The sequence below is a fragment of the Podarcis bocagei genome, assembly GCF_964188305.1.
Source record: "Podarcis bocagei genome assembly, chromosome: 2".
NCBI lineage: Eukaryota > Metazoa > Chordata > Lepidosauria > Squamata > Lacertidae > Podarcis > Podarcis bocagei.
This window is the reverse complement of record NC_138126.1, coordinates 81,198,582-81,213,560: the sequence shown is the minus strand read 5'-3', so window position 1 is coordinate 81,213,560 and position 14,979 is coordinate 81,198,582. Positions and strand designations below refer to the sequence as shown.

Below are 14,979 nucleotides of genomic sequence, written 5' to 3'. Positions count from 1 at the left end.
ATGACTCTGTAGTTTCAGTTTATCTCCATCTTGTTCCAAAATTTCCCAATACTTTGGCCATTCGGCCTCCATATTGAGCTTTTTCAATGCCTTAGCTTCCAAAGGTGACAACCACCTAGGGGTTTTGTTTTCCAACAGGTCTTTATATCTTATCCAAACATTAAACAATGCTTTTCTAACAATATGGTTTTTAAAGGCCCTATGCACTTTGATTTTATCATACCATAAATATGCATGCCAACCAAATGCATTATTGAAACCTTCCAAGTCCAAGGTGTCTGTATTCTCGAGGAGCATCCACTCTTTCAGCCAGCAAAACGCTGCTGCTTCATAATACAATTTTAAGTCCGGCAGGGCAAATGGTAGTCCTAAATTGTTTTGGCTTTAAAAGTCAGTAACAAAGAATGCTCCAACTACCGTACAATTGCACTCATTTCACACATTAGCAAGGTTATGCTTAAAATTCTACAAGGCAGGCTTAAGCAATATGTGGACCGAGAACTCCCAGAAGTGTAAGCTGGATTTCAAAGGGGCAGAGGAACCAGAGACCAAATTGCAAACATGCACTGGATTATGGAGAAAGCTAGAGAGTTCCAGAAAGACATCTACTTCTGCTTCATTGACTATGTAAAAGCCTTTGACTGTGTCGACCACAGCAAACTATGGCAAGTTCTTAAAGAAATGGGAGTGCCTGATCACCTCATCTGGCTCCTGAGAAATCTCTATGTGGGACAAGAAGCTACAGTTAGAACTGGATATGGAACAACTGATTGGTTCAAAATTGGGAAAGGAGTACGGCAAGGCTGTATATTGTCTCCCTGCTTATTTAACTTATATGCAGAATTCATCATGCAAAAGGCTGGGCTGGATGAATCCCAAGCCGGAATTAAGATCGCTGGAAGAAATATCAACAACCTCAGATATGCAGATGACACATCCTTGATGGCAGAAAGTGAGGAGGAATTAAAGAACCTTTTAATGAGCATGAAAGAGGAGAGCGCAAAATTTGGTCTGAAGCTCAACATCAAAAAAACGAAGATCATGGCCACTGGTCCCATCACCTCCTGGCAAATAGAAGGGGAAGAAATGGAGGCAGTGAGAGATTTTACTTTCTTGGGCTCCATGATCACTGCAGATGGTGACAGCAGCCACAAAATTAAAAGACGCCTGCTCCTTGGGAGAAAGGCGGTGGCAAACCTAGACAGCATCTTAAAAAGTAGAGACATCACCTTACCAACAAAGGTCCGTATAGTTAAAGCCATGGTTTTCCCAGTAGTGATGTGTGGAAGTGAAAGCTGGACCATAAAAAAGGCCGTTCGCCGAAGAATTGATGCTTTTGAATTATGGTGCTGGAGGAGACTCTTAAGAGTCCCATAGACTGCAAGAAGATCAAACCTATCCATTCTTAAGGAAATCAGCCCTGAGTGCTCACTGGAAGGACAGGTCGTGAAGCTGAGGCTCCAATACTTTGGCCACCTCATGAGAAGAGAAGGCTCCCTGGAAAAGACCCTGATGTTGGGAAAGATCGAGGGCACAAGGAGAAGGGGATGACAGAGGACGAGATGGTTGGACAGTGTTCTCGAAGCTACAAACATGAGTCTGACCAAACTGTGGGAGGCAGTGGAAGACAGAAGTGCCTGGCGTGATCTGGTCCATGGTGTCATGAAGAGTCGGACACGACTAAACGGCTAAACAACAACAAAACCTTGAAAATGACTAATGGGCAGCTGGTGCTTTTCTCTCTTTTTTAACGCAAATGACACATGTGTACAGTAAGTTGCCTCACTCAGCACTCTAGTGCTGAATTTTGCACGGGCTGCGACCTCTGGTGCAGGTGCAAGGATCGTCCCACATATAATGCTGTGCCGTAGCCTAATTGCGAGGTTGCCAATGCGTTGGCCACAATAGACAAACTATTCCTGTACAGCAGGGGTGCACAACCTGTGGCCCTCCAGATGTTGTTGGACCACACCTCCCATCATCCCTGATCACTGGCTATGCTGGCTGGGGCTGATGGAAGTTGTAGTCCAGAAACATTGGGAGGGCTGCAGGTTGTGCACCTGGTACTATACAGGAAAGGGAATATTTGTTGTGCCAGCCGAAGTTGGTAGTAGGCGTTATGAGCCACAGATATCATCACCTGGGCCTCTTGATGGCTGAGATGGTTCCAGGAGCACACCCAAAGTGCATGCCTTTTTCTACAGAGAGAGTGGAACTCCATCCAGAAAAGATAAATAACCCAGGTCCTGTACCTGGGAACCACTCAACGACAAGATCTTTGTCTTGTCAGGATCCGTTCTCATTAATTAGCCCCACATACAGTAATAAAAATGTGGCACTAATGTTGTTTAAACTGTATCAGACCAGATTAATTGGTACAGGAAGCATAGCGGTGTGTCTTTCACCAGCTGAAAATGTGAGAGCTGTGTTCTGCTTTCTGTGAGTCCTCACAGAGCACTTGTGCTTTTCCTACTCTATTGTCTGCTGCCTTAAAAAAGCCCCACAAAAGTTTAAAAGAATGCAATATCTCTGGATCAAATAGAAAAGCCATAATGTTCATGGATGTGTTGAAGAAATGAACATGCATTACTGTGATTGCTTGTGCAAATGGCTAGAGAGATTAACTGGCCATTTACTCTGATTGCTTGCATGTTTTATGTGCACACCAATAAGAAAATGTGAGTTATAATTTTTCTTTCAACTCTGGTGACTGAGTGAATCTTGGAGAGACGCCAACCCAATTGCTGTCTGAATTCTAAATATAGAAAGAAGCACTGCTGACCCTAGTTACTGGAATATCCAGTTTCTACCAACTGGAAAAATATGATGAAAATTCCATGATGATTTTAGTTGATGTAGTGGCACATTACATTTTATAATTTGTGGCCACAGAGAATTTGGACCAAAATTCTTGTCAATAAAACAAGGGCCCCACCCCCAAGATAATGAAATTTGTTCCATTGTGGATATAAGAAAGGAGCCAGCACCTCAAACTTTTCCATGAAGGACTTCTTCACAATCTTGACTTGCTGACAGATTGATTCAAATTTCCATGTTCCTTGCTTCAGAACTGCAGCTACGATGGTGGGAAACTTCATATGGGCTGTTGAACTTGGAAGAAAAAGTTGTGAACGCCTTTTCTACTACATCATATTTTTTGAAAAGTTACTCCTTTGCGGAACTCCTGTGCAGTTGTCATTCAGGCTCTGTACACAGATTCTTCCCTCCCTGGGGTGGTTCAAACATTCAGGAGTCATCAGATCCAATTGGGGTACAGTCCTGCATGGTGCTATGCAACTTCAGAAGGCAAACAGACAGTCATTAATTTGAAAACAATTGACTATCCTAATTTCTTCTTTGAATTTGCAAAACTAGCTCGTTGGGCAAATAGATTCTAGGCTAGCTGTCTGCCCCTCCACCTGTGATAACTCTTACTAGTCAAGAGTTTGACATAAACATGTGCTCAAATGGGTAAGGACAGAGTTATTTCAGCCAGGGCTGGCTCAAGATACTTTGCTGCCTGAGGTGAAGGACAATATGGCACCCTTCCCCAAGGCACATACAGAAGCCAGCTGGACTGGTGGAATTCCAATACTGATGAAAGGACAGTTTCTTCTACTGCAGCTGAAGATAGCAGGCTAGTGTAGCAGGCCACATGGCACTCCAAGCTCTGTCCTCCTGAGGCAACTGTCTCACTTAGGGCCAGACCTGTCTATAGTAAGCATTTTTGAATGTTTCCTTTGGTCCTCTCTCTTGGAGTACATACAGTGCACGTGTACATGAAAAGGAGTGTTGGCTTTCTTAGTTCAATGCCACTCACACTGGAGGAACAGCTCCCATCTTACTTCCATCTCAAAGTATATACATTCTCACCTTACAAGCATGGCAGTTTTGAGGTCACCTATCCAAAAAGGCAGAAAAGAAAATGGAGCAAGCTTTTATGGACTGGAATCACCATTGCCTTTTTGTTCCAGCAGGAACTTCCAGACAAAGCAGTTTTACTCGTTATGAGGGACAGGTGCACTTGTTGCAGGGAGCATCTTGGTATATCTGTGGCAAAAAGTGTAAATCACTGATACATATACTTACAATCAAGGCTTCCACACATATCTACAGGGGTATTTTAAGGAATACATAGCTGTGGTTTTCACCTTGGGTTTGCTGCAGGAAACTCCAATATAACTCTGGTGTACCTGCTGCAAACAGGTTTGCTCTGTAGTATGAGTCAACAGATTAGGCTTCCTTCCCTTCTCTCTCTTTTGTTTGTTTATCTTGATTGCTGCTAACTGCTGTTTTATTTCTTATTGGTTTTTTTAAAAAATTGCTAGTTTTTGAGCAACATTAATAGTATTTTTTTAAAAAAGGTGTAGTTGAAAAGGTTTTTTTTAAAATAAATAAATAAAAATTCATCGGTTTGCATTTCTAACCTGTCTGATAATGCACACACACACCCTGTTCCACTATCCTTAGTCATAACTAATTTCTGTTGAAATCAACCAGGCAATGTTCCAACAGGGAAGAAGCATTCAACAAATAACACTGTGAACTTGAAAAAAGAACTAATTTATATTTTCAGAGTTTCCACAATCCCTTATGGAATGAATGGCCAGCAATCTAAAATCACAGCTATGAATGGAATTATTTTCATGGGATTATGTTAATGTGATTTGCTTCTTCCAGTGTAACATTTGCTGTGCCATGTGTCTGAGTGCCCTTATGGGATATGTCTGTGCTTGAGCCGCTGAATAAAGATAGCAATCAAGGAGTTCTTTGAGAAGTGAGGTTCTAATGAACCAGAGGATTACCCAAACAAGCAGTGACTTGCATTGTTCTTTGTCTCTCCTTCCGTAGGCAAGATCCTCTTCCGCCGAAGCCACATTCGTGATGTTGCTATCAAGCGTCTTATACCCATTGATGAGTACTGCAAGGTGAGTGGCGTTTTCTTCCAAGTTTTGTGCTGATTGTTGAGATACATTGTTTGCAGCTGGTTCCAGTACAGCAGCCTTCCCTGCTCTAGTAACCTCCAGGTGTTTTGGACTACAATTCCCATCATACTCGTGGTCATGCTGGCTGGGGCTGTTGGGGTGCTGTAGTCCCAAACATCTGGAGGGCACCAGGATACACAGTAAGTTATCTTTTCTGTTTTGTCTTATTATATGCTACCATAGCTTGTGTTAATGCATTTTCAGTTGAGTAAGAACTCATCAACGATGACCTTGAATGCTTCTTACTCTGCAGACTTACCCACAGAGTAGTTTTGCTGACATAATGAAGCACTTTTGACATTACAATGCACTACATAAATGGTTAATAACAGTGCTTTTGTCTAGGAAAAGAAGGTGCTGGTACTCACCATGGCCCCCCTTTTTCTCTCCCTCACACTCTCTCCTGTCCCCCCTCAATTAATTGAAGCACCACTTTGTGACCCCCCTCTCACTTCTTCAGTCTCTCCCCCCACCTTGCCCTGACTTCACATCCACCCAACCTTCCAGCGTACCATTGATTCCCATCAGAAAAAAGCAGTGCTTACTAAGATAATTAATAAATGTTGCCATTGTTTGTTATTTGGAAAAAATCCTTTTCATGCCAAGTGACAACTGCTCTCATTGTTGCTTGATGATGATGGCTTTGTTGGTAACCAGCCTCCCTCCCTCAAATGAAAGCAACTGCCTTTAATGGTTTCAGAGTGTGTTAGGTTAGCCTACTCCCCTTTTGAAATAGCTTAGTTCGAATGGAATCTCACTTGAATATTATTCAGACTGCCTCCTTCAGTCCCATTATACTAGTCCAGGGGTCAGCAAACTTTTTCAGCAGGGGGCCAGTCCACTGTCCCTCAGACCTTGTGGTGGGCCGCGCTGTATTTTGAAAAGAAAAAAGAACGAACAAACGAATTCCTTCCTATGCCCCATAAATAACCCAGAGATGCATTTTAAATAAAAGGACACATTCTACTCAGGTAAAAACACACTGATTCCTGGACCGTCTGCGGGTGGGATTTAGAAGGCAATTGGGCCAAATCCGACCCCCAGGCCTTAGTTTGCCTACCCGTGTACTAGTCATTAGAACAGAGATGCTTCTCAGTTTAGTATGGAAGGAAATAAGAAGCACCTATGGAACGGGGGTGTACACATGTGCATGCTAGTGCAGGAACGCATATAAATATTTTTAATTAAAAACACAAAGAAATGGCACAGTTCTGCAGGGATGGAATTGGTAGGACTTGCCATGTATAAAAAGCAATTTGTTTTTTATATTAGGGGCTGATGGGATGGAGAAGTCAAAAGTCTGCATTGGATTCGGCAGAATTGGAGTGGTGGGGTGTTGGTCATAGGGATGCTTAAGCCAGAAAAAAGCACAGTGTGCATTGCCCCGTATTTCTGGGGAAGATACCCCAGTGGTCGTTCAATTTATGTGATATCACTAATCAAAATTATATTGCAACTGTTTCTTATATTGAATTCTCTAGGTTTTTAACCTTTTGAAGTTAGAAATGCATTAAATAATTAGGATATCATTATCTTCCCTTTATCTCTCCTACAATCTGGGGAAGTGTGTGTGTGTGCGCGCGCTTGTTTTGTTTTGTTTTATCATATGTGTGTGTGTTGTGTTGGGGTTGCTCTTATAATCTGTAGTAAAATAATAATAATAATAATAATAATAATAATAATAATAATAATAATAATAATAATAAAATTTTTATTTATACCCCGCCCTCCCCAGCCAAGGCTGGGCTCAGAGCGGCTTACAAGCGATAATAAAAACAAGATGAATGATTACAACTTAAAAACAAAAATAAAATACAACATTAAAATAATGGAACATTAAAATATTAAAATGTAGCCTCATCGCAGGAGAAGGAAAAGAAAAAAGAAAGGGAGGGAGGGAATCAAATTGGCTCCAAGCCAAAGGCCAGGCGGAACAACTCTGTCTTACAGGCCCTGCGGAAAGAGATCAGATCCTGCAGGCGCTGGTCTCATGAGGCAGAGCGTTCCACCAGGCCGGAGCCAGAGTTGAAAAGGCCCTGGCTCTGGTTGAAGCCAATCTAACTTCCTTAGGGCCTGGGACCACTAGGGTGTTGTTATTTATGGACCTTGAGGCTCTCCGTGGGGCATACCAGGAGAGGCGGTCCCGTAGGTACGAGGGTCCTAGGCCGTGAAGGGCTTTAAAGGTCAAAAGCAGCACCTTAAATCTGACCCTGTACTCTACCGGGAGCCAGTGCAGTTTGAAAAGCACTGGGTGACTATGCTCCCATGGCAGAGACCCCGTGAGGAGCCTCGCTGCAGCATTCTGCACCCTCTGGAGTTTCTGGGACAGCTTCAAGGGCAGCCCCGCGTAGAGCGAATTACAGTAGTCAAGCCGGGAGATGACCGTCGCATGGATCACTGTGGCCAGGTCAGGGCGGGAAAGGTAAGGGACCAACTGCTTGATGCGGCGAAGGTGGAAAAATGTCGCCTTGGCTGTTGCTGTAACTTGCGCCTCCAAAATGTGTGTGAAATACATGTATGTGTATATACAGTTTTCATTCATTCAGCTTCTGATATGCTTATTCCTCTTGTCACGGAATAGGTTAAAATATGCCCAAATAGGCACACCTGTGTACACACACATTTGCTTTTAAAGAGGAAGGAAGTCCATAGGTGATGAGGCAGCAGCTGGCTCCTGCAAAACAATGCTATTGATGACATTAAATTTAATAAAACCATTTGACTTTCTATCATCTATAATGTTGTAGATGTGATCTAACCGCCTTAGTATTTCTTTCTTTTAGTTAATGATAACCAGGTAACAAAGACTGCACTCTTGGCCTTCCAACAGCTGACACTTAACTCTGTATTTGCTAACAGGGAAGGATGGGTGTGGAGGAGGCTCACACAAGGAAGCCTGGCTCGCCATGATATGGACACCACTCTAGCAGTTCAACCTATCTGCTGCTGTTTTTCCATGCTTTTCGCAAGGCAAACCACCACAGGGAGGAAAATTGTATTCCAACTGAGCACAGATAAATAAATCACATAGATGACTGTGGTTTGTGGATATACAGCAAATGCTGAGCGTTACAAGAATTAATTGCGACCACATCCTTTTCAGAAGCTGCATAAGCAACAATCACTCCACTTCTCTTCTTTGCTTACTTGGGAAAGGAGGGGAAAGCATCATTTCCCAGTACAATCTTTCAGAATCATAGAAATGTAGAGTTGCGCGGGACCCTGAGGGTCATTTAGTCCAGCCCCTGCAGTGCAGGAATCTCAGTTAGATTATACATGACAGATAGCCATTCAACCTCTGCTTACAAACCTCCAAAGGAGAAGAGTTCAGCAGCTCTCTTGGGAGTCAGTTGAACAACTCTTATTGTCAAAAAGTTATTCCTGATGTTTAGTTGGAATCTCCTTTCTTGTAACTTGAATCCATTGGTTTGTGACCTAGCCTCCGGAGCAGGAGAAAACATGGGTTCAGGTGATCAGGGCACTTGCTTTGGTTTTTTAATACACACAAAATCACTTTCTCATATATATATATATATATATATATATATATATATATATATATATATATATATATATATGCTTTCACACACACACACACACACACACACACTCACACTCTCTCTCCCGTCGTTCGGTCCCAGTGCCTGCCAACCTAGCAGTTCGAAAGCACCCTTGGGTGCAAATAGATAAATAGGGACCGCTTACCAGAGGGAAGGTAAACGGTGTTTCCGTGTGCTGCGCTGGCTCACCAGAGCAGCTTTGTCACGCTGGCCACGTAACCCGGAAGTGTCTGCGGACAGCGCTGGCTCCCGGCCTTTAGAGTGAGATGAGCGCACAACCCTAGAGTCTGTCAAGACTGGCCCGTACGGGCAGGAGTACCTTTACCATACACACACACACACACACACACACACACACACATATATATATATATATATATATATATATATATATATATATATATATGGGTGGGTGGCACACACCTCTTACACAGGTCAGCTGTGACCAGGAGTTCTATGGCTGCTACAATTATTTATGTATCTGAAATATTTGTAGGCTACGTTTTAAGGTCAGCCCCCTCAAGATGACTTCTAAAATGTGGATCCACAATATATAATGAGTACTAAATTGAAAACCATAAAACACACAAAAATAACTTCACTAAAGAAAGAGAACTAGCAGTATCACTAACTGCAAACAACATTTGTCCCATTAAGAATGAAATCTGGTGATTAAACTAATGCAGCTGCATGCAGTGGTACCTCAGGTTACAGACGCTTCAGGTTACAGACGCTGCTAACCCAGAAATAGTACCTCGGGTTAAGAACTTTGCTTCAGTATGAGAACAGAAATCGTGCGGCAGCAGTGGGAGGCCCCATTAGCTAAAATGGTACCTCAGGATAAGAACAGTTTCAGGTTAAGAACGGACCTCCAGAACGAATTAAGTTCTTAACCCGGGGTACCACTGTATTGTTTAACAGTTTTTGTTGGTGGGATTTTGGTGTTATTGTTGTTGTTATTTTGTATCTTCATTTTAAGATATTATTATTCATGATTTATGTGGCAATTGTTCAGTTTGATTGTGTTTTGTAAACCTTTTAATATTGCAAGCTGCCTGGAGCAGTATAGCGGCATACAGATAAAATGTTGGTGATATACACCATCCAATAAAATCCTTAAAAAGGCAAGTGTGGGGCAGGAAGACCAGTAAAAGACTCTCTTCCAGTTGGGCCACAGGATCATAGTCCAGGACTCTGCTGAGGTAATTACCTCATAAGGAACGAAATGTTTGGCTATCTTACCACACACATCACAAAAGTCGTGGCATTTCCCAAACCATCAATCTTCTGAGCAGGTGCTGAGGAATTTAGGGAGCGGCAGCCTAACGCCCACATCAGTGACATGAATGTCTACTGTCTTATCTGTTCATTGTACAAAATTCATGCCTTGGAAGGCTTTCATCAAACTTAGTGGAGGAATACATATGTATCCCAACGCCTGTCTGTTCTTCATCTTTCCCAGCATTGTATGCCCCTTCCTTTACTTTGCCAGATATTGTATGATCTCATAGGAGAAAAGGAAATAGACACCATAATAGCCCTGCCTATATTTGTCAGCTCCATAACCAAGGGGTTCTGATCCATGCTAACCTTTTGGTTAAAGCTAACAAAAAAGTACAAATAGTCATAGTAGCTATGATATGAACGCAAACTGTGCATTACATTCTGCAGTGAACAGAAGCTACTACAAACTGACATAATAAACTGCTAGAATACTGATCACATTAGGTACTGTGGTTTTGGAGTTCTGCCCAAACAATAAATTATGGATATTTTTACAAACTGGCCCCAGTTTATCAGTATTTCTTACATGGTAAATGTTGAAGCTCAAGGAGGGGTGCATACAACTCCCAAAAGGCCACAGCAGTTTTAGATATGTCACGATTTTGGGAAGATGTTTAATTAGCTTGCCCCTTATGAGGTAACCATCTTGGCTTGGACTCTTGCCCTATAACTTTGCAAAGCAAGAAGAGAGCAGCCATTTCATATTTCCCAAAGTTTTACATGACCTGAACCCCTCCTTACATGAGGAGTTGTTGATAAATTTGGGAGAGCAGGTATTTCTTGAGATCAAAGAACTGATTTCAGAGTTTTAAAATCACAAGTATTTGTGTAGCCTGGTTAACATTAAGCAAAATGTTTTATTCTAAATTATCTTACTCACTGCTTCACATCACACTTATTGATAAGAGAGGCAGGTTGGATTTGTAAAAAGTAATTTTAACAATGGTTTGCAGCGTGGTTATGTAAGCATGTTAGATGTGAAACACTTTAAATGTGAATATCAGGCGAGTCTCTGACTCCTCCCTTGAGCCGTTAAGAGGAAGTGAATACAATATTATGTGAATGAAAATACTGTGCAGCCCAAATGATCACAATATAAAAAGTAGTTGCTGTTTGTCAGGATTCTTACGAACCCTTGGTGCTTAGTAGGTCACTTTTTCTTGGGCAGCATAGATTGAGGAATGAGAGATGAAGTATTGAGGAGGATAGTATATCAAGGCACAAAAAATGGATCAGATTGTTGATGGACCACCAGACATGGGAATAATTTGTGTCAAAGCAGAAATAACAACTTGTGGTGAATAATAAGCAGAGGATCGTTTGGTCACCTGCTGTTGATGAAGAATGGTGAAATGCTGAGGAACTTCATTTTGACAAAAATAAAAATAAATCAGAGATCATGTTGTCTATAGTAAAACCTTCAGTTCTCTAATTTCAGTCTGCAAACTCTTAGGTTGAATACTTAAACATTTTGCAGATCTTGCTCTGCATCATTTCCCTGATTTATCCAACACCTGTAGACAGAAGAGGAAAGTAAGTGTTCTGGGCTTTGGTCCAAAAGAAATACTGATATTCCAAGTACTGTCCCCTCAAGTTCCTGCAGAGACAATTAAGTTATTGCCTGTTAGCTGAAATCTCACCTCCAGAATCAGTTAGGCTGCAGGAGCCTTTTCTGAGTGTAGGTGGAAATACAAGGTGCATCTAAGTAACAACAGCTTTCCAAATTGTGTCTTATGCCACACAAAAATTGGGAAAGGTTTTTCTGAGTATGAAGCCCCTCTTCTGTTATGGAAGCAATATGCTGTCCTTAGTAGTAAATGAACAGGGCCACTTCTGCTGTGACTTGCATGTGTCTCTAAAAAGAATCATATTCTCACAGCGTGTTTTATTAAAGCTACTCCCCCTACCTATATTTTCAAAATTTGGCTTAGGAAAAAGAATTGTTGAAAGTGACCATATAAACCCTGGAACTATGCTGCTAACACCCAGTTTTGAAAACCAGACCTACTTTTTGGAAGGTGGGGAAATGGCAGAGAGTGAGAGGCTAATGTCATTTAACAGGATTGACATGCTGTCTATGGAAGTTCTGAAGAGGTCCAGCTTTCAGTTGGATGTGACAGAGGCTGAGTCGTGGACCTTTGGGATATTTAGGAACATTAAGATGACACGCTAGCTTCCATCCAAAGCATTGGAATTAATTTTGAGGCACTGATCTGCTGTTTGATGTTTTGTTTGTTTATTTGTTTGAGAGATGCTCTGTAAACGGTCCTCTGATTTTTAGCAAGCAGTTAATGGCATTGCTGACAATATAAACCAGCCTTCTGCAACCTGTAGCCCTCCAGAAATGGTGGATCCCCCAACTCCTATCACTCCCAACCAGCATGGCTAGTGGTCAAGGAGGATGGAGCTTGCAGTCCAACAGCATCTGGAGGGCACCAGATGTGGGAAGGCTGATAGAAACTGATCAGATGCTGTAGCACGGAAACCAACATTATGGGCTACTCAAGGTCTCTTCATGCCATGAGATGCCAAGTGATAGGTGGTGGTGTTTAAGGTAGGGTAAACAACAGTGTGATCAGTTCCCCATCTAACTGGTTGGCTTTGCACTCGAGAACAGTGGGATGGTAGAAAGGCCACAATCTCCAAACAGTGTTAAAATAAATTAAGCAGCTTAGTTCAGGAATTGACTGAGCTCTGGATCAAACTCAGAAAGTTCTATCTCGCCTTTGCTGGGGGGTTAGGTGGGCCATCCTCAGCCCCTGCCCCTCATCTCAGAAACAGGGACACAACACAAGAATCCCGTAAAGCAGATCAGCAAGGATGGCTACAAGATCGTGGTTTCAGAATGCTTTAAACATTCTTAAGCCCCGTACAATTGCTGAGTATCAGTTGCGGTATTAAAAAGCATGCAATCTCTAAATAATTTTTCATAGTTCAGGATGGGAAATATTAGAGTTATGCCAGTTCTCTTTCATCCCATCACAAAAATATCCAGCAGTGGTCCATAAAACTTACATCACAAGGCTCTTCACAGTATGTGCAATAGTAATTGTGATCACAAAGAACTTTACTTGGAAAATGCAGTATCTCCATATAAATAGAAGTGCGGGCTCTAAGCAATGCATGAGAAATTAATGTAGATTTATTGTGCTAAAAAACATTATGCATAAAATCCAGTGCTTTAGTTGCAAAAAGTGCTAGGACACTGCTGCTGGCTTTTCTTTTTTTACATCTGTCGAATGGCTCTAAGCAGGGATTGTAGTGATTTACTTATTTAATAATAATAATAAAATCAGAATCTGTACTTGGAAATTAAAGTTCCAGGAAAACTTTTGCAATGGAGGATCACAGTGGATAGAGAATGTGCCTGGATTTTCTAGCTGGGCTAGGCACAAATTGTCTCATGTTCACACACTTAACAATTGGCAAAACAGCTCTTCATTTTCCAAATGTGTGTCTTGTTTTTCAGGCTCTGATTCAGCTGCCACCATATATCTCTCAGTGCGATGAAGTTCTTCGGTTCTTTGAGACAAGACCAGAAGACTTAAATCCCCCCAAAGAGTAAGTTTGTTATAAGTAGCTTACACAGCTGCATTTCAGAAATGTTGAGAGAGAGAGAGAGAGAGAGAGAGAGAGAGAGAGAGAGAGAGACATATGTAGCCAATGAACAACCCTGTTCCTTAAAAAAAGACAGCAGCATTTGTGTTTCATATTTTCCAGAGTACAGAAACCTCACACATCAGGTATGCGGTCACATAACATCAGTGAACATATAGTACAGATATCAGATTTTTAAAAAAACACTATTAAAGAATGAATGAAGCAGCTCAAAAGATAAGTTAATAATGAAAAAAAATGGGAAAGCTAGAAGGTCAAAGAAACATGCAGCCTATGTTGCATACTGAGTTGGAAGGTGGAAGGGACCTTGAGGATCATCTAGTCCAGCCTCTGCAATACAGGATTATTCAGCTGTTCCATATGGGCGTCAAACTTGCAACCTAGGCATTATCAGCATCCAACTCTAACCAAGTGAGCTATCCAGTGTTTAAGTTACCAAATTCAGGGATGGGGAACCTCCAACATGTGAGCCTAGACTTGCCAGGACTCCCCATTTGGCCTTCCAGGCCGTTTCAGCCAAGCCATGGAACCCTGAACTACACCTGACATTATATATGATGTCATGTACAGTGGTGCCTCGCAAGATGAAATTAATCTGTTCCGCGAGTCTCTTCGTCTTGCGGTTTTTTTGTCTTGCGAAGCACAGCTCTTAGCGGCTATTAACGGCTTAGCGGCTTTAAGAAAAAGGAAACAAACTCGCAAGAACTCGCAAGACGTTTTGTCTTGCGAAGCAAGCCCATAGGGAAATTCGTCTTGCGGAACGACTCAAAAAACGGAAAACTCTTTCGTCTTGCGCGTTTTTTGTCTTGCGAGGCATTCGTCTTGCGAGGTACCACTGTATAGGGCAGGTTAAGACCTGTCTGAGCTGAACAGGGGTTTATTGGCATTGGCCATCTGCCAATCAGAGTCACTTGCAAAACTGTATGTAAAACACTGTGTGTAAGGCTTTGCAAGACCCAATGGTCAGCTGATTGCCCAGTCCTGCTGAGCCCAAGCAAAAAGTACCACCTGGCATAATGGTGAGATCAGGTGATTGACATGTAGCTCCAGCCCCCTGTCATACTTGGCCTGTGAGGGGTGGGGGAGGTAAAAATCTGACCTGCTGGTGAGTTCTAGTTCCCCACCGCTGATCAAAATAAAGGCAATTTCATTAAAGAGAGAGACACTGCCACTTTGAAATCTGATCTTTTATATCTGTGAGGTCAATTTCTCCAATACATGGGGGAGGTGCACTCCCTTCATTTACTTGCCCACATTTTTAAAATTGAACTTTTACTATGAAATATAAATACAAAAGCATAAGATGTGGTTATGTGCATACAACCAATATATATGGATTGTAACTATCATGATTAAATACAATTTAAAGCATAGCTGGAACTTTTAAGAGCTTGCCTAAGTGTAACTGGAAACTTTTGACACATAATATGATAGTGAAACTGCTATGTGCTAGAAACCAAATTCTGTTATAACTATTAACAAAGTTGTGTGAGCCAAGATGCATTCCTTCTATATTCCCCCGTACCAAAATG

The 14,979-nt window shown here is 41.9% G+C and overlaps 1 protein-coding gene across 4 annotated transcripts in view; it reads left to right on the top strand.

The window, feature by feature from the left end:
• SH3PXD2B (SH3 and PX domains 2B) overlaps window positions 1–14,979 on the top strand; it is a 129,938-nt gene that overhangs the window by 75,905 nt on the left and 39,054 nt on the right. For all 4 annotated transcript variants that reach the window (XM_081178393.1, XM_081178394.1, XM_081178391.1 and 1 more), the window contains exons 4-5: window positions 4,852–4,928; window positions 13,299–13,390. In XM_081178393.1, coding sequence (XP_081034519.1) covers window positions 4,852–4,928; window positions 13,299–13,390 — 169 coding nt within the window. The remainder of the gene's footprint in view (window positions 1–4,851; window positions 4,929–13,298; window positions 13,391–14,979) is intronic.